The 20,747-nt window shown below is 34.9% G+C and overlaps 1 protein-coding gene across 9 annotated transcripts in view; it reads left to right on the forward strand.

Moving 5' to 3' along the window:
* Positions 1 to 20,747, forward strand: part of HDAC9 (histone deacetylase 9) — a 911,036-nt gene that overhangs the window by 699,838 nt on the left and 190,451 nt on the right. For all 9 annotated transcript variants that reach the window (XM_078059350.1, XM_078059344.1, XM_078059346.1 and 6 more), the window contains 4 exons: positions 5,562 to 5,617; positions 5,862 to 5,949; positions 11,645 to 11,764; positions 12,086 to 12,183. In XM_078059350.1, coding sequence (XP_077915476.1) covers positions 5,562 to 5,617; positions 5,862 to 5,949; positions 11,645 to 11,764; positions 12,086 to 12,183 — 362 coding nt within the window. The remainder of the gene's footprint in view (positions 1 to 5,561; positions 5,618 to 5,861; positions 5,950 to 11,644; positions 11,765 to 12,085; positions 12,184 to 20,747) is intronic.

The raw sequence follows: 20,747 nt of genomic DNA on the forward strand, positions 1-20,747 counted from the left end.
GTAAGAGGCAGTGGGATTAAGTGCACAGGGGAATTAATTGCTCTTAGGATCAGGGACTAGTGGGAGTAGATGATTAGATTTGATTATGGAAGGATGAAGAAATTTTATTCTAATTGCTTCTATTTTTTAAGTGAAATAAGAAGCTAGGTCATCAGCAAAGGGTAAAGAATGATCAGGGGTTAATGGAGATTTGAAGAAAAAGAAGAAGGTAGGACTACTCTTATAAAATAGAGAGTTAATTGGCTAAGGAATGTAGTATGATTGCTGGGCATCCTGGAGAGCCTATCTGAGGTTTGTAATCATGACTTTAAAGGAAGACCAGTTATGTAGCTTTTATCTAGGCTTAGTTGCAGGAACAGAGCAGATGTGAGTTATATTTAATTAGTTTTGTAATTTTATCAGGAGTGTGTTGAAGGAAGAAAGGGACAAAGTGACTAGAAGTACTTATGTACTGTATGTTTATACCCCCAAAATGTATAATGTTGAAGCCCTAACTCCTAATATGACTGTATTTGAAGACCCTTGGTCTGTGAGGAGGTGATAAAGGTGACATGAAGTCATAGGGGTAGGACTCTAATCTGATAGGACTAGTGCTCTTGTAAGAAGAGGAAGAGATACTAGAATTCTCTCTCTCCCTGCCCTGTGTTTGTACACTCAGAGGAGAGGCCATATAAGGACCCTAGGGAAAAGGCAGGCATCTGTAAGTTCGGAAGAGTGCTTTTAACACAAACCCAACCCTGCCAGATCTTAATCTCAACTTCCAGCCTCCAGAACTAGAGAAATAAGTTTCTGTTGTTTAAGTCACCGAGCCTCTGGTACTTTGTTATAGTAGCTTGAGCAGACTAATATACTAGGGGAGTATATTGGAGGGAAAAAAGGACAAGATATCTGAAAGTATATGCAAGGAAGTGAATACAGTGATGGACCCTGAAGTCTAACCACATAAGGAGGGAAGTGAACATGGTGATAGGGATGAATGATGGATAGCAAAAGTTAAATAAGGTCAGTGGATTGGAAGTCTTGGTGCAGTTGAGGCATTAATTGGAAAATAGGATAGTAGGAGAGTAGGATGTTTGACATTAAGATTATGGAGTAGATTTCTCACCGGTAATGGCAAGGTCTAGGAGTATGAATGTAAATGGAAGACAGAGTCATTGAAGACGAGGAGTCAGAGAACTGAGAAATCAAGATATTGAAGGGAGTGTCTGTATGTATGGATACTGAAATCACTAAGAATAATTACTGGAGGAATGATGGAGAGAAAGGCAGAAATTCAAAAGGCAAAATGCTCAAGGAGTAGATGTAGATTTAAGTACATAGATTTGAGTGATATTTAGAATCAAAATCAACAGGAATTGGTCATGAATTAAAATGAAATGGGGGAAGGCTAGGGAGAGGGAGCCATTAAGGATAACTCATTGGTCTCTGACTTGAGCCACTGGATGAATCATTGGTAAGTTAGAGAAGGCTGGGAGAAGATCAGAAGATTGATCTTGGATATATTGAATTTGAAGTGAACTTCCAAGTGAATATTTAAATGAAGATATTTATTGGTGGGCTAATATTTTGGTCTGGTGCTCAGTGGCAGGGCTTACCCTAGAAATAGAGATCTGTGAAGTATCTGATGATGGATGGTAATTGATTCCACAAGAGTGATGGCATTGCCTTGGAAATAAGTGTGGAAAGAGGAGAAGAGAAGTCTAAGACTGGGCCATGAGTAATTTTAATATTTAACTAGCAAGATGAGGAGTAGGAGCATTCAAGGGAGACTGATTAGGAAGTGGAGAGGTAAATAAACCAGGGGAGCGTGAAATCACAGAAGCCAAAAGAAGGGGGAGACGAACCATGAGAGACGATGGACTCTGAGAAACAAACTGAGGGTTCTAGAGGGGAGGGGATGGGAGGATGGGTTAGCCTGGTGATGGGTATTAAAGAGGGCACATTCTGCATGGAGCACTGGGTGTTATACGCAAACAATGAATCATGGAGCACTACATCAAAAACTAATGATGTAATGTATGGTGATTAACATAACAATAAAAAATTTAAAAAAAAAAAGGAAGATGTAGCCAGTAGTGTTTAAAGTTGACAAGGGACCCCGTAGAGTGAGAACATAAAAATATCTTTGGAATTAGTGACATGGAGGCCATTGGTAACCTTAGTAAAAACTTCCTTAGTGGACTAAGGAAGTAGAAGATAAATTAGAGATAGGTAATTGAGGCAGAGGTGAGGAAAAGGAGAAAGGAGACAGCAAGGTAGACCACCATTTCAAGAATTTTGCTTGCTAAAAGGGAAGAAAAGTGTAGCAGTTGGAGGGATCCGTGGGATTAAGGATGGAGGTATATTGTACATATGTATATTTGTATTATTTTGGTATATATATATATATAACATTTTTATTTTCAAGATAGTGGAAACGTGAGCTTATTTAAATCTGAATGAAATAAATATATATATATATATAAAATTTGGAATTTAATATGTTAGAAAAATGTAAATGATGGTAGAAAAGTAGGAGGGGATGGGATCCTCATTGCAGGTGGTAAAATAGAGGACTAACATTTCCTCTACACTAACAGGAGGCAAAAGGAGCTAGACTGCCCCAGGGCTCAGTCTCAGTCATCTTACTGTGTTTATCTTTTCTCTCTGTGTGTGATCTAATCCTTTCTTACAAGAACGTATTGTGGAGGGTGGGTGCATTGGGTTTTATGCTTTCAAAACAGCAGCGAGACACTAGGAGTATACCAGTTCTGTCTTTTCCTGAATGCAGGCTTGCGTGGTGTGAGAGAGGAAGCAGCTACCACTTGAGAAGATTGTGGAAGAAGCAGCCCTGCTAGGCTTTGGCTAAGGAAAGGGGGGCACTCAGAAAAGACAAGGAAAATGTAGGGGTGTTTGCCATTAATGAGAGCACAGTGGAAGCTTTGGGTGGATCATAGTGACTGAGAAAATGTTTGTTATTGCAAGAAGATGATTTTCAACCCCAGATCAAGCAGTTTAGCAGAATGGTGGTGGTTACTGTGGAAGATTATAAAGTGAAAGGCAGACTCTTTTCTCAAGGAATTTGGCTGTAAGAGAGAAGAGGAAAATAAAAATCAAATTCTATTTGATTTTTTTTATCTTTATAATCTAGCTAATTATTTATGTGATTTTATTTCCATGTTGTTTCTTAACATGATTTCTATTCAGGTTGATATTTTGGTATATAGTTCTTTTTTAAGTTTTCATTTAAATTCCAGTTAATATGCAGTATAATATTCATAAATAACACTTTCTAAAGTTCTTTCTTCTGAGTCATTTATTCATACTTTTCCCTCCTGCCCTTTAAAACTTTTCTCTACCTTTATGACCACAGCTCTTCCTGTAAGACAATTCAAATGTATCTCTCAACTGTCTCTGTTTTATATTTTTTCATTATGAAGTAATTAATGTTTATTGTAAAACCATTTTCAAAAGATATGAAATTATAAATTTAAAATAACTATATAATACCATCACTCAGATATATCATACTGTGTCTGTTATTTTTAACACTAATACTTCCAGAGTTGATATCTTTTTATTCCACTCAGTATTTATAATAACAAAATTTTAATGGCTGTCTAATATTGCATGGTATAGATATACCATAATTCACTTAAACATTCTTCTAATATTAGCTAACTTACATAATTTCCATTTTTCCTATTGTAAATAAAACATCTTTTATATAAATCCTCGTCTACAAAGTTAATAACACCTTTAGGGCAAAAATCCTTTAGTAATTCTAAGAGTAAATGTTTTTTAAAGGCTCTAAATATATAGAGATGGATTATTTTCCAGGAAGGCTATAATAAATTATCTTCTTCTAGGCAGCATTTGTGAGTGTATAAAGTACCACTGCATTGTTAGCATAGAGTATTGAAAAACAAAATCCAATTTCCTGGGTGGATAATGTTTTTCCACTAGGATTTTCATCTACTTTTGTTTGATTACTAATTTCATTGAATGTTTTTTCTTCTAGTTATTGATCACTGGAATTTTTTCTTCTTTGTATTGTCTATCCATGCCCTTTACCTGTAAAACATAGTTTTTTTTTTTAAAAAAAAGCGTATTGGTTTTAATTGAATTGTAAAAGATCATTAGTATTGTGACTCCAATTACAGAAATTCATTACATGCTAATTATATTGCCTTGTATTATATTTGTTATTTTCATCCTGTTGTCTTCCCAATAAGTTATATTGCACCTATCATAACCTTTACTTAATAATCTATCCTCAGAATTCCTATAGCACACTAAAGTCTCACTCTACAATCTTAAAATTTCTTTAGTCTTGTGTGGTTCATTAAATAGTTTCTCTCATATTAGTCTTTTATTGCCAGAGAGATAGTATCTTAAGAACTGTTATAGGAAACATGTTAATACCATTTCTGCATTTAAAATTGATATTGTGTTATTTGACTTCTGATTTGCTTCTGAGATTATCATTATGTATATGCTGATCAAAATGTTTAGCAAATTAATCATTGTATGTTGGTTACCATAACATTCTAGAAAAATTTATGTATATTTAAAGTCCTAGGGAATAGATTATTTTTCTTGATATTATCTTTATGCTTGTAGTAAGATGTGGAAAAAATATCCCTGGGGTATATTAAAATTATTTCAAAAGTTTTAGGTTTCTATATTAAAGAAATATCTTTTGAGTATGTTACTTGAATCGTAGTTAAGTGAAAGGTGGTGTGAACCATCTGATGAATGATTTTTTTTCATGTCAAGCAACCCAACTTTTCTGAGCATGCTGGCTTTGTAAGGATTTATAGTTCCTTGCCTTCATGCTGGAGTTACTTCAGCTTTCCGTGATGCATTCCAACTAATCTGGAGGTTAAGGCATTCCTTGATCATGGATAGATCTGATTGCTACTCAGCCCTGGAATTCTTTATAAAATTCCAGAACGTGGGCTAGAAATTGACTTAGGGAATCCAATAAAGTTGCAAGTCTTGGCAGCCATCCAAGCTAAATTTATAGACTGGAAGAAATATGGGCTTTCCATTGTTCTCTTTTTCACCTTTCTGGGTTTCTTTTGTGTGTATGTGAGTGTGTGAGTATAAATTTATCATTTTGCTGACAATGGAGTGGAAATAACCATTAAGAGAATCCAGCTAAAGAATTTTCACTTTGGATCTTCCCTGGTCTTTCCAAATTTTGACCCAAACCTGCACCAAAGTGAATTTCTTCTTCCTTTGTAGGATGTTGTTTTCATAAAATAAGAAGTTGTTCTTGAAAATGAATCATGCTAGTATAACAGATGATATGCATATTTGCCAGCTAGGTATAACTCCCGAATCTCTATTCTTCCCCTTGCTCTGTAGGAGCCTTCTTTCTGAGACATGATCTGATAAAATGTGATCATATATATTGTTTCTGTTCATTCTCTGAAATGGCAATGGGGTCAAGAAAACAAGCTCTGAAGCCTCTTAGAGACTTGAATCTTTTCCTGTATGCCTGATGCTCTGTAGTACATGGAGATGCAAGCAATCCTCCCATATCTGATCATTGAAAACCTGTCTTGTTTTTACAGAATGGGTTTGCTGTTGTCAGGCCTCCAGGCCATCATGCTGAAGAATCCACAGCCATGTAAGTACCAGGGACTGTTGCCCATCTCCAAGCGCCACGGTTCCTGGCGGTCACCTGCCCCGTGCATGTCTCTGAAGCCTCTAATTGTTAGCAGATGGACTGAAAAATTTTGCAAGGTACTCCCAGAAGCAGATTTATGGCTTCAGAGATCATATAGCATTTTAAAAAATGCTCTGAACATTATTTATAATGGTTTTCCTGGCTGATTTGCTTTCTTATTTCTCTGTTCTTCTCTATTCCGCAGGGGGTTCTGCTTTTTTAATTCAGTTGCAATTACCGCCAAATACTTGAGAGACCAACTAAATATAAGCAAGATATTGATTGTAGATCTGGTATGTATTCCTGGCCAGAGCTGCATTTCAGTGACTCTAGATAAAAGGGAGTGTATTTGTATTTCTGTGTTAGGTTGTCCTGCTTTTAGCACTTGCAAACAACTGAAGGGTGCGTTTCCTTTGAATGTGGAAACTCATTAAATTCAGGATTGCAGTTCTGAAACCATAAACATTCACGTTTCACTTTCTTGGTGTTAACTGCAATTTAATGAGAAGAAGGCGCAGATCAGGGCAACTTTTATGATCCTTAAATGAATTGATACTTCCACAGTTAAAATAACCCAACAGAACCTGAATTTACTTTTCCCTGCAGAATATAGACTTTAAATAGTCAGATGTGCTGGAAAGAATGCTGTTGCTTTGGTAACCAATTGGCCACTTCCCCTGGTTAGCAATCATGTTGTTTGTTGTGCAACAGTGGTATTATTAAAACAAGTCAGCATGTCATTCTTTCTGAAAAGATCCGAGATCATGTATGCCAGTTTGGGATGACTCCCGGCAGAAACCTTGAGTGATTAAAAGTCAGAGGCATTAGATTAGTCTTGCATTTTAACATGATGCATTCTTACACAATAGAGTTATAATTTGCTTAACAAATGGTTTGTTTAAATGCAGATGACACTTGGCATGTTGTCTATAGTATGTTCATGAATAATGAGCTGGAGATCTGCCCCATACAAAAAGGCCAACCCAGGAAAGGGCGAAAGAGAGCTGACTGGTGATTTATGAGCCCCGTTTTCGGTTTGCCTCTAGTTCACGAGGAGGTGTAATAGGTTGTCTGACAAAGCATAGACAGGAAATGAACCCTGGCATCCAAAGCGAACCTGCTACATCTGCACTTAATTAATTTTTGCAGGTGATAAAAGATTTAAAGGCAAAATATGTTAAAGGTTTTTTTGAAGTGCAAGGCTTAATAGTCTAAATCTTGTTCATATCTGCACTCATAATTAAATCTTATTGGGAAGTCATGGCCTCACCATCCAGTCCTCTGATTCAGTTAAGCAAGTAAACTAAAGGGTTTTAGAAAGCATGAACAAAGCCATGTGAAGAAATACTTAGTTGAGTTGAAAAGAAGATAAAAGGAATGAAAGACTGATAACCATTTCTAATGCTTGGTAGGAATGGATGTTTTCCACATACTGTATCGTCACCTCCCCACAAGCACTTGGTGCTAAGAACTTTCCATGTATTTTCCAAATATGCTTGAGTTTCACTATAGGTCATAGTTCACCATTAAAAAAATGTGTTGAAGGCCTAGATATACTACAACAGCAAGGTCTTAAAGGTCTTAAAATTTTACAAAAATGAGAACATCAGTACCTCTATTCCCATGTACATACAAAATGACATTTTCATTGATTGATAATTATAGATTTGCATGATATATAAGATAGTAAATTTAAAAAGTAATTTAATATAATTCTAGTACTATAACTTCTGCTAGAAAGATAAGCCAAGAACTTGAAGAAAGGATAGCAGATGAAGACCAAAGATTGTGGGAAAATTTTTCTAAGCTTTCTAAATTTGTCAAAATTATGCAGGAAGGAGATTGGTAAACTGTCCTATCCTTAGAAATCTTTTAGTATTACTTTCTAAGGAATCTCCTCTGCTATAATTTTATGGTTCTATGAAGATAATAATTGTTAAGAGTCTCTTTGAAAGCACATTTGGGATATCCAAACTCTAAAGTAATGAATTATACAATAGACTTGAAAGCTAAAATGCCTTGCTTGTGATAGATACCCCACAGGATTTGTCTGTAAAGTTTTGTTTTTATTTATATATAATATATATCTATATTAAATATATAATGTTTATAATCTTATATATTAATATAAGACTGCTCTAGATAATTCGATATGATTTACAAAATAAGTTGATTGGGAGCTCCAAGGAGTGTCCTGTAAGCTTACTGGCCTTTGATTGTAAATTTGCTCTGTTATCCAATCATTAAGGATACTGATTTCCCAGCAGGCTGTAGTAGAGGAGAAGTTTTTGTTTCAAATCCTCCAAATATAGGAAGTTCTGTCCAAAGGGTTGCCTCTGAGATCACCACCAGCCTGCATATTCTTACTTTCAAGTCTTCCAAATTCTGCAGCTGCAGGGATACTTTGAGGAAATTCCCTTGTTTCTTCCAGCTGCCGAGAAGGAAGTTTTAAAGTGCCACGTGGCGCAGAAACATCCGTTCTCCCTGGCTGACAGGTCTATTCTGCAAGTTAGCAAAGGAGAAGTGAAGGTTCTTCAATGGCAAAAGAATTTCATTCCTGCATACTCGAAGTCACTAACTTTAGCTAATCAGTGTGAGCTAGCTCCACAAATTCTTGGGCCAACAGAGGGCAAAGCTACTCCATTGTCCACAACTAGTTTCAGCATTTTTATATGCCTAGTAAATAGAGAGCCAGAGCTCTAATTCACCTCCTATTTGGGGCCACAGCCAAATTCAGAGGCATTGAGTATTTGGGGCAGGAATGATTCTAGTTGATATGTGGAGCTTATTCATTCCAGTTCTCCATCTGGGGAGATTCCAGAGACATTCAGATTGGTGAGGAGAGGGAGCAGGTGCACTTGCTTTTCAACTCACAAAAGACTGTTCATTGTGTTTGGGGCATGAAGCATCCCCGAAAGTAGGATTTGCATGCATGACTCAGGTAGCTTTTATGCAATGTGACTTTAAGTTGAAAATAATACATTTTAGACTTAATTCATTAAAAAGTCACTTCAAGTGTCCTAGATTTGGGGTAAATCCATTTTTAGTTAAGCACCAAATTTAATAAAAGAATTGTCACAGGTGCCTGTACTAAATAATTATAAGTGTTAATATTAGCTGATCAAATAGATGATTTAGTTAAAGCTCTTTTAACATTATAAGAGAACATATTGGTTCTAAATCCTTATAGAAAATAAATTTTCACAGTATATTTTTAACCAGTAAGAATACTAAAATTATTTTTCAGCATTTCCTAGTAAATTTTAGAAATAAGGTCTATTTTGAGTCATTTAATTATTCAGTTCATCTCATTACTTTAATAATTCCTCACAGTCACCAATAATTTTCTTACATTAGTCTAGTATATATTTGTTGCTACGGAGAGAAAATCCTCAGATCATACCTGAATAGTAAGTACTTTTTATGAATATTTTGCAGCAGAGAAAGCTGAAAAAGTATTCTCAAGATTACATTATAAATTGTTGCCCAAAACTAAAGGTATATTTGGATTTACCTTTGTTCCTAAATACTTTGTGAATATGAACATGAAATCAAGAATTATCCAAGTATTTTTAGAATGGATTTGTGTATTTTAATGAATAATGTTTGTTGAACCCTTATTAGACTGTGGGCAAGACTATATTTCTTATTCAGAAATGTATGCAATAAGTACCCAACACATTTTTCAAGACCAATGATTTTATATCTGAGACAATTTATCATCTTTTATTTGACCTTTTTAAATAAACCTTTACAACATCACTAAAGAAACAAAAGTAATCAAGGCATTATTTTTCTGGTTTTCAAAGTGTAGACCCATTTAGGGCCAGAGCAAATTTTTCTTACAGTGCTGTAAGAAATCTATCATGTAGTAAAAAATCTATCATGTAGTAAAAATGCAGACATTCCTTCATTGTTGTTTTTCATAGTATCTTGTTTGTCCATCCTCTAGGTATCCAGTAGCAACTCAAAAGACAATGTGGGTTAGTTTCATTTTTGTTCAGATAAAGGAAAATAGTTTTGCTATCTGTGCCTTCCTTTTTTTTTTTGTTTTTAAACGTTCAGAAATCCAGGGATTAGTATATTTTCAGTAAGCTGTTTTCCCCCCCAATGTGTATGCCTTGAGCCAAAACAAATTTCTGGATGCATACCTTCCCCAATATATTATGATTCCTTAATTGATTTTTTAGATATGTGTTTAAGAGGAGGAGATGATTAGTGTATGTCTACACTGAGGATAGCAAGTTCAGTGCAGGCTTTCAGAATCCAACAAACGGAGGCTTTGGTGGTATTTAGTGAGGGAGTTCTGGGCTAGAGGTTGAAGTGAAGACAAGTTATATAAACCTCAATAAGGAGCAGTGATGACCACCACTCTTCACAGATTTGCTAAGAGGATCAAAGAGGTAATGAATATTAAGTATAAGTTAATATATGATGGTTATGAGTTGGGAGTAAGAAATGGATTCAAGACCCACTCTTGCAACTTTTCCTCTGTATAGTCTTGGTAAATTACTGAAACTCTCTGAATCTCAGTTTACTTATCTTTTAAATTAGGGATAATATCATATATGTCATATACTTGTTAGTAATCCATACAAGCTGTTTAATGTAATGCCTGATGCAAAGGTGTAGGAATCATTGTTGAAACCAATAGGATTTTTACTGATATAAAATAAAGTACAATGTAAGTCTATAGTTACAAGTGACTAAAACTTGTTTTAAAAATACTTGAAATTATATATGTTACGCATGTAGCAGTAATATTATTTTGAATGCAAATATGTAGATTATTCACTTTTGAGAGCTTTCTATTTTATTTTGTTCAGGAGATACTAGGAAGCATATTAATTGAGATTCTTAACACTTGAGGTCCTCCAGTGAAGACATTTTTTAAAATGCTATTAGTTTTATCTTTCCCATTTCTTTCATCAATTCCAGCATACGTCTATATCATAAAACTACAGAACCAGCAAATAACTGTTAAGAGTTCAATCATTATCATATACAAATGTCCTAAGAATTTTTTCATTCATTTTAATGATACAGGGGTTTTTTTTGTTTTTGGTTTTTTTTTGTAGGAAGGGATAGTATGGTGTGGGGGGAAAAAAAGAAAAGGAAGGAGGCTAGGGAAGAGAGCCATGATATAATACCAAAATTAGGCAGATTGGACAAGATTGCATGAAGCTCTGTGCCATCTTTTTGCGTGGCCCAAATGATTTAATAGCTGATGAGCTCATGCTCCTGTGTCTTCTACTCTTGCCGTCACGATTTTACCAAAATAAAGTATGAAGTCCTTTTTGCATCTGGCGTCTCTTTTGAAGTGATTCTAACTGCTGAGGGATTGCTAACTGAACTGAATGCTCCAAGAAGGCCAATTTACTCAGCTGGCTGCAAAGCCTTTGACCTTAATGGTGGGACTTGGCAAATCAGTGCATACACGTATGTTCAGTGTTCTGTCAAGAATTGCGAAAATGCTCTGTAAGCCATAGATCCTTCTGCAAAATACTTGTTTGTAGTTTAAACATTAGTCTTTCTTCAGAGGCCAATGAGGCTAGTTAATTAAGCCTGAGGGGTTATGAACTGTTGGCAGTTAATAAGTCATAAAATTCCTCCATAAAACAGGATGCGAGATTCCATCACTGAAGCAAAGAGTACAAAGGGCCGGTGTATAAATATCTAATTGTACCAAAGGACTGGGCTTTCTCAATGACTGCTCATCTGGAGTCTCCAGGGCATGTTCGCTGTGGTTTCCTGATTTTTAGAAGCCAGTTTAAAAAATGAGTGCATTAAAGGGTAATTTGCCTGAAAGTTCAGGAAGTAAAGGGGGTGGTGTGGAAGCAAGCTGAACAGGAGAAAGAAGGAGGGACATAGTGAGAAGACAGAAAATGAGAAGGAGGGTGGGGAAGAAAGGGAACTAGAAATAAGAAAAGTTGTCTCCACGCAGAGTTAACATGACTGTATTTGTCATCTGTTTTCTTTTCCCTGTAGGATGTTCACCATGGAAATGGTACACAGCAGGCCTTTTATGCTGACCCCAGCATCCTGTATATTTCACTCCATCGCTATGATGAAGGGAACTTTTTCCCTGGCAGTGGAGCCCCAAATGAGGTTCGGTTTATTTCTTTAGAGCCCCACTTTTATTTTTATCTTTCAGGTAATTGCATTGCATGATTACCCCTAATTTTCTTGTCCTTTGCTGGTGTTTTAAATTACACGAGATTACTGAATTGTCCCATGGGACCAAGAACCAGTGCAGAACAAGTGCATAACCCAGAGCACTGGTTGTCAAGCAAAGTTGGGCTGATTTGACATGTTGTTTGATGTTTATTTCAAGAGCTCACATGTGTTTGTTTTCCTCACTTTATGCTTTCTTCCCTGCATCCTCCTCTACCCACTGTGTAGTGTTTTTTTTTTTTTTTTTCTTCCTAGGTTGGAACAGGCCTTGGAGAAGGATACAATATAAATATTGCCTGGACAGGTGGCCTTGATCCCCCGATGGGAGATATAGAGTACCTTGAAGCATTCAGGTTGGTACTTCTTTTTCTGAAAGTGGCAAATTAGAAATGTCTATTGAAACAACACCAAATGTAAAAGAGAAATACAAGTTTTAAACAAGGGAAAGTGGCTAAAGGAGCCATTCCATTAAAGCTCCAAAAAATGTTTTGTTTAGGGGACCTGGATATAGCTACAAAGCCACATAAAGAATATGTGTAAGAAATTCCCAGTGACCCAGGCATGTTACCCCCTCTCTGCAAAAAAGATAAGGAAAAAAGATTTATTAAGTAGTTCTGGAAATTTGTGCCTATTCTAACATTTGTTTGATTTAGAATGGACATTAGCATATTAGATGCTCTGGTAAGGGCTTCATTACCTACTTAACTTTGTTGAACAGGCATTTCCCAAACTTCACTAGACTACAGATTCCCTTTTGCACATAGCACCACTCAGCATTCTTGGTTCTGCAGAGCTAGCTTACTTTTGGAATGTTGGCCTAGACAATCTCATTTCATGGTAGAGTAAATGACTTTTCTCTTGCATAAAATATTTTACGTCTCACATTAAAACATCAACTGATTAATTATTTGTTTTCAGTTCTCTACAAAATGTAGGCAGTAATTGAAATGTATATTTATATATACATAGTGTATTCTACTTTGTCCTTCTAAACAAAGAACTTTTAAAATTAAACAAGAAATGCAACGAATCAAAAGCTTTCTTTTTGAATATTGGGGTTTTGTTAAAAAAGTCATTTTTATTCTCTAGAGTTAAAAAAGTATGTTTAGTCCTTGGAAAGGACTGTTTTATGGAGAACTATCAGATTGTGTTAATATGTACCCACTTGCAAGATTTTAGGAGATTTTAACCTATTGGTAATGCGTGATTTCGGGGGTGTTTTGTTTAGTTGAAAGCAAAAACAACTACATAAGAGATCTTAGAAGCATTATTTTTAAATTTATCATTTATAAGTTCCCAAGGGGGGATATTCCATTGCTAATGTATTTGAAACTTAAGGAAATAGTAGGCAAATTTTTCAATAAGTGAAGTTTGGGTGAGTTTCTGCTGTCCTATATATAATGCGTTCTTCAATTTTTCATGTGAGAGTCATTTTTCATTTGAAGACAGGCCCAGGAAAAATGACAGAAAATCACTATTTTCAAGAAAATACATTAAAAATCATCACTATTTTCAAGAAAATACATTAAAAGTAAATATATTTGGTTTGGTTTTAGGATACTAAGGAAAATTCTACACACATTCCAGATTTTTATTTAAAAAAATACATATATTCAAATATCTACACTATTTATAGAAAAAAATAGCTGAAATAAGTTTATTTGCTTAAAGACTTATGTTGTTTATGAAGATATTTTAGGTTAATTTACAATAAAACTAAAAAATTGCATTAAGAAACTTTAGGAGTTTCATTATTATAAATTCTGTTTACCTAAATTTGCAACTTAAGAAACATTATTAATATCTTAAAGGAACTCTAATGGGATAATAGACTTTAGTATTATATCACATATGAATTCATTTGTTTACCAAGTTAACTTGATAACTTGCATGATACACACATTAAATTCTCAACCTTACTATAACAAATGATTATATACCACTGATCTATAATACCGAATTCTTAGTTTTTTATTATCATAATACTATTTGGGGTACATGGCTATACTTAAAAATGGATTATGCATACCCAGCAGGGAAGGAGAATTTATATTTTGTACTACTTGTTCTCACATCACAAAGTGAATGATGGGTGGTAAGAATGTTTACAAAGAACCCCTTTGAACACAACAATTTCATTAAATACTTAGATAATGTGAAAACAGGTATTAAGTATATGTTACTGTTTTTTGAATGAAATGGTAAGTGAATCAAGTGCTCCTAAAAGTGACTTAATGTCCTCAAGAATGGCACCTTCTCTTTGCCTGAATGTGGACCCTATATTAGCAAACTTTTCTGTAGTTCCCAGTGCAGTCACCATATCTAAGCTTAAATAGAGGAGGCAATATTATTTAGCTAGAGTGCAGAAATGTAAAACTGTAGCTTTTAATATTTATAATTATTTAAGAACCAGATTTAAACCATAATAATTCTGTTAATTTTGAACTATACTGTGTTTGCCATTCAACTTGTATGATTAGAAGTACTTGTGAACTTGTTATAGAGGAATCAAGAAAGTAAGTCATCCATTCAAAAACATTCATAGAAACATATTATATGCCAGGCACAGTGATGAGCCCTTGGAATTTTGAGCTGACTTGCTTTCAAGCATCATAAAAGAAGTGATAACCCACTGTTCTAGAGAATGTATGTGCTTAGACATAAGAGAGGATAAAATGATGAACTCTTCCTGCAGGGTTTCAGAAAAGGCTTTATCAAGTATTGTTCGACCTGTGCTTTCAAGGATGAGCGGGAGTTTCAAGGGGTAAAGGGATTGGAGTGGGGCATACTCATAATAGAAAGAGAGAATACTATGGAAAGCATGGAGTCATGAAATGATCTTGCTCTGTTGGCTTAAGAGCATAAGGGTGGGATTGCCTGGCAGGAATAGAGATCATACTCCATAAACTCTTTTGTTGGCAAAGAATCAGAATATATAAAATCCTTTCTAATCTGGGGCTTTAGTGAGATATACTCCAAAATAATTTTTGATGTAGTATTACCTTATAAGCATATACTTCGTAATATAGCCTTTGTTTCCCAGTACTAAAACTGAAGATCTTTTTGGCATCTTTTGTGGGTGCACAATATGGAGATGGAGGAAAAAATTAATGATGCCTTCTTTTTTCTTAATTTTTAATTGTTTCTGGACTGTGATAAGTATCTTTGAAGGGAAGGCTTCTCTCTGTAAAGCTATAGGGGGATTTAAGATGGCTGCTTATTTTACCAACCTACATTTGTCACATATATTATTCTTGTGGTTTCTATTATGTATTTCTTCTATAGCAAAAAGAATTTTGCAGGCAAACAAAACGTTTTCATGTTTGCTGTAAGCTTTAAAGATAATTTAAAAAATTTAATAGAATATCTAAATTAGTTCACATAACTAGTTATTTCTTCCATGTAGTTACTGTTTATCCCTAAAATTATTGAAGGATATATTTATGATTTTTCATTAGTTTTTAAAATGTTCAGTAATGTAAAATATCTTTCATGTGGAACTAAAATGTATTCCAAGGCTACCATTTTATAAAATAATTATGGCTGTTTTGATTGAGGTCTTACATGCCAGGTCCTAGATTAGAAATTTTATTAAAATTATGGCTAATTCTTAAGTGGTTTGTATAAGCCACAGAACTTCTAATTGTAAGGGCCATGGTGTGAACTCAGTTTATGGCTTTAAAATCTGTCACACCACATTGCTGCTCTTTTCTACTATTCATGACTTAAAAGATTGAAGAGTGATAAAGCACAGTAAACTTTTACCAAAATATAAGACCTTCACCCCCGATCTAAGTCACAAATGTTTAGTACACAGCATGGCAAAGAAGAGCTATGCAGTAATATTGGCTGAATAAATCAAAGAATAAATGAATGAGTCAAAGAGAGAAGGAATGATACTGGCTACAGTAGAAGCATTGGAAACCCCTGGTATTAAGTGAACCTAGCAAAAGTCTGAAACCTAACTATCTCTTGGCCCTTCAAGGAGTATACTTTACAAGGAAATTTGAACACCCATTCATTTGCTTATAATATTGTCAGATGTCTTCTCTTCCATTCAGTAAATATATTGAATGCCTGCTAAGCACTCTCTGTTTCAATCACTTCAAAATATTGTTTCCAGGGGCACCTGAGTGGCTCAGTCAGTTAAGCATCTGACTCTTGATTTCGGCTCAGGTCATGATCTCAGGGTCCTGAGATGGAGCCCCACATCAGGCTCCATGCTGAGTGTGGAGCCTGTTTAAGTTTCTCCCTCCTTCCCTCTCCCTCTACTCCTCCCCCGCTCACACACACACACACACACACACCACACACACACACACACACTCTCTCTCTCTCTAAAAAACCATATATATATATATATATATATATATATATATATATATATATCAATTATTCTCATCTGTAGTGACTAGATGAGCACTGGTTACATCATATTTTTCTAAAGATTAATTCTTTAAGAGTTCTGCAAATGTTAGAGTGATTATTCATATAAAACCATTTAAATAGTTTGTAGTGGACAGGAGACAATATCTCATGCTTCTAATTAAATCTAATGAGGGCAACATCTCTGAGTGTTTACAAAATTGAGTAGCAATTTCCAATGTGGTAAGATACTAGCAGTTCTTGAAATTTGCCTATTTTATCCAACAAATGAATGAATGACAACCCCTTTGTGGCTTTTTAATTTCAAAAATAAAGTACAAGCCCCTTAAATTCAGAAGGTTTTGTTGAAATAATAAATGACTCATTGGGCACACAATGAGAACTAGTTAAAAGAGTGGAATAGGGGCGCCTGGGTAGCTTAGTCGTTAAGCGACCGCCTTCAGCTCAGGTCATGATCCCAGGGTCCCGGGATCGAGCCCCACATCGGGCTCCCTGCTTGGTGGGAAGCCTGCTTCTCCCTCTTCCACTCCTCCTGCTTGTGTTCCTGCTCTTGCTATCTCTGTCAAATAAGTAAATAAAATCTTCAAAAAAAAAAAAAAGAGTGGAAAAGAACTGTTAGTATGAGTTCCTTAGATTCAAACAAGTTGTGATTTAAAAAATAACAACTCTTGGGGCACCTGGGTGTCTCAGTTGGTTAAGTGTCTGCTTTTGGCTTACAGCATAGGTCATGATCCTAGAGTCTGGGATTTAGCAGCAGCACTTTGGGGCTCCTTGTTCAACAGGGAATCTGCTTCTCCCTCTTCCTCTTCCCCTCCCCCCAGCTCCTGCATGCAAGCGTGCGCATGCTCTCTCTCTCTCAAATAAATTAATAAAATCTTTAAAAAAATAACTCTCCAAGCCAATGTGTTATAGTCTATAGTACCATAATTAATATGTGTTAATGGTGAAGATTTCCAAAAGGCAAAGGATTTATAAATATCAGTTATCCAGGAATATTCACCTCAGGGGAAAACTCTGAATGACTCTATTTCACTGGGACTGTTAGTATGCCAACTAAAAAAGGAGATTTGAGTGAGTTTTCTAATCTAGAAAATAAATATCTAGTCAAAATTCTTGTTGTTACTTTTTTATAAACTATTTTTTGTTGACTTATGAAGTATCTCTAATCAAAATATTTGTACTTGCAGATGTAGCTTTTGCTAAAGTACTTTGACCACATTAACCAAGTAGAATGTTTAAAAATTTGTGCATTTGAGGGGTGCCTGGGTGGCTCAGTCGTTAAGCGTCTGCCTTCAGCTCAGGTCATGATCCCAGGGTCCTGGGATCGAGCCCCGCATCGGGCTGTCCGCTCAGCGGGAAGCCTGCTTCTCCCTCTCCCACTCCCCCTGCTTGTGTTCCCTCTCTCGCTGTGTCTCTCTCTGTCAAATAAATAAATAAAATCTTTAAAAAAAAAAAAAATTTGTGCATTTGTTACATCATCAAAGCAGCCCAATCACTTGATACAGCCTGTATCTTTTTCTCCTGGCTTTGGTTCATACCTGTTTGCTTTCATGATAAAAGCAAATTGAAAATCCATTAAAACAAGACTGACTGGAAACTTTACTAGATAGCATAATTATTGTCAGTTTGTCAAACTGGATTCTGCTCTAGATGCAGCATCTTTAAAATAGGAACCATGGCTTTCCATGATTCATATTCCACTTGTGGCAAAAATAAAGAACATACATTTAACTTGAAAGCAAAGAATTGAGCCCTTTATTGTCATATTCGTAGAGCAAGTGTTTCTTAGCTAGTCAGCAGGTCTAGTTTACCATGGAATGATTGGAAGTAATTTTGGTCAGGGCACATTAAGTAAGTACAACATTTTATTTTCTCTCTTTGTTGTTTTAACAAACATATCATCACTATTCTAATTAATTTTAGAGCACTGGCTTCTAATATTCTTGTCATATGCAAGAGGTTGAAAAAGAGGTTGCTAAATTTTGTCTGAGAAATGAGATGAGGGGTGCTTGGCCGGCTCAGTTGGTAGAGCATGGGACTCTTGATCTTGGGGTTGTGAATTCACGCCCCACATTGGGTGTAGAGATTGCTTAAATAAATAAAATCTTTAAAAAAAGAAGAAGAAATGAGATGAGATCATAATAAATATGTTCTCTCCTATTGTAATGACAGCTAAGTAAATATTTTTATGGTTATTATTCTGTTTATTATATTTTAATATAATTTAATGCTAAGAGAATGGAAAGTAATATCATTATAAAAGTAATAACATAATGATAATAATAGCATAGTAATATAGACCATTCACTGAAGACTTAATATTTGCTAGTTGCTCATTTCTTTTCATCTTTACAAGTTGTTGAGCTAAGTGCTCACAATTGCTACATGAGGATACCAAACCCCTTTTGAGTTTCAGTGGTTTCCTGATGTCACACAACCGGTAAATGATGATCAGGGACGCAGTGGCAACAAATGTGAATGTGGAGACGGTACTCCTTTGGCCCTAAGCTATAAGCTATAGTTCCTCTATCAAGAGTAGGAGTGACAAAACAATAATGTAGTGAGAAAGTCTTTGCAAATGCATTTTAGTCGATCCAACATTTGATTTGGACATCTAAATTGGCAATAGTATTTTAAAATTGAAAATAAGTCCTAGATTTTCATTACCCTTGTATCATATAATAACTCCCAAGCCACTCCCCTTTCTGCCTTTCTACCTCATCTGACGTAATAAGGGAGCCTATCAAATGAAACCCCTATATTTTTTCTTCCTTTTGATAACCAAACTATTTACAATGGGAAATATATTTTTCCCTTCTTTGTTAAAATAAATGTTTTGTTTTTATGTATACATTTAAGATTTAAGATTTTTTGAAATGGGCATGTAATTGAACCTGAGAAATACCAAATTAAATTTTAATGGAATGTAGAGTGATAAATGAATTTTTAGATCCAATTTTGAAATAAAGAATGATTTGTTGTCATCTAAAAATCATACTCAATACTGCAAAATGATTTGGGGTCTTATTTTGTCTATAAGAGCTGTGGTTGATGCTTCCCAGTCTTGAAATGGATTCTCAATTGTTAGTGACAACCAAATATATTATGCTCATGATAGTGTGTATTTTCCCAAGGATGTTGAAGACATTTTGGGAAAGAGGGTGGAATTTCTTGAAGCAATTTGCCAATATGAAATACTGTACATATCAAATTGGCCCTACTACCATCTTTCCCAGACCATTTATCATAGCTCACAAATCAAGCCCACATTTTCTCTTTCTAAAAGACTTGGCTAATAAAGAAGATATGGGCTTCAGATCCGAACTTGTCAATCAATCTTGGGAACAAATGATTTTCATCTATTGATATTTTATTTCAATGAAGAGCAATGCATTATGAATTTATTGCTTGTGTGATCAACAGTTTTATTCATTGTCCAGATTCTTTTCTTTATATTCAGCATGTAGAGATGTTTTGAGAATTTTTATCAGAACAGGTCAAAAGAAAAAGATCCAAAAGAATAAATTTTAGAAAGCTGTCAGTTCTATCTGTTCTTTAGTTTCAGCAACAAGTATAGTTTAACAACATTTTTTTCTCTTTCATCTGTGCAACATATTGTACCAATTTTCATCAAAAAAATTACAATTTCTATAGGTGTGTGTCTCTAGATACCCTTAGAATTCTGCTCTTTGACCCTGGGAGTAAATTGATCTTATGCACACCTGTCTTCCTTAGGAAACTTGCAAACTTCATTTTTGAACTGAGCATCAAAGAGATATGATATTATTAGACAGTATAGAGCTCAGGTAAAAAGTCCAGGAAGTATCTTGAAGTGCTTGAAGTTTTTGAAAGGTGAATTATATTATCTGCAGTGAAGAACTATTTAAAATAGTTCAAATGCTGTAGCATAGTTTTTATTATTATTTTAAAAGGTCAGATCCACTGTAAAAATTTTAAGACAACATTTTTCCCTTCTGACTTAGAAATTTTAAAGCCAAAAATTTCCAGGAATTTGTGTAGCAATGGTACAGTTTTCCAAATAATAAGGACTAATTAAAAGAGTAGCGATGTTCAATTAAATCTTTTCCCTAGCTGTTCTAAGAAAGAAAGCAATTTGCGTGACTAGGAATTACTTGTTTTTATTTTCAAGATGGAACAATGGATTATAAAACTCTTGCCTTGCACAGATCCTTCCAACTTATGTGTAATACTCAGAGATATCAAGAGATGAAAGCTTTCCATGAAATATTGTGGAGCTTTTTAGGCCAGAAATAGCAGATCTTTTGGTCTGTCGAGCAACTCAGATCAATTCATTAACTTAAATTATATCATTTTATAAAAATGGAATTGTCGTGCATTTAATTATTATATAAGTATAATTAAGAAACTCTGGAGTCCTACTTTTTCACAATTTTAGTGAATATTTTAAGATTATGCTTCATTTACTGCTAAGATAAAACCAAATAGAAGTTATTTATTCTCATGGGACAGCTGTTTATTAATCAAATTTCAATGCCTTTGGGTTCTTAGA

The sequence above is a fragment of the Halichoerus grypus genome, chromosome 12 (assembly GCF_964656455.1).
Source record: "Halichoerus grypus chromosome 12, mHalGry1.hap1.1, whole genome shotgun sequence".
NCBI lineage: Eukaryota > Metazoa > Chordata > Mammalia > Carnivora > Phocidae > Halichoerus > Halichoerus grypus.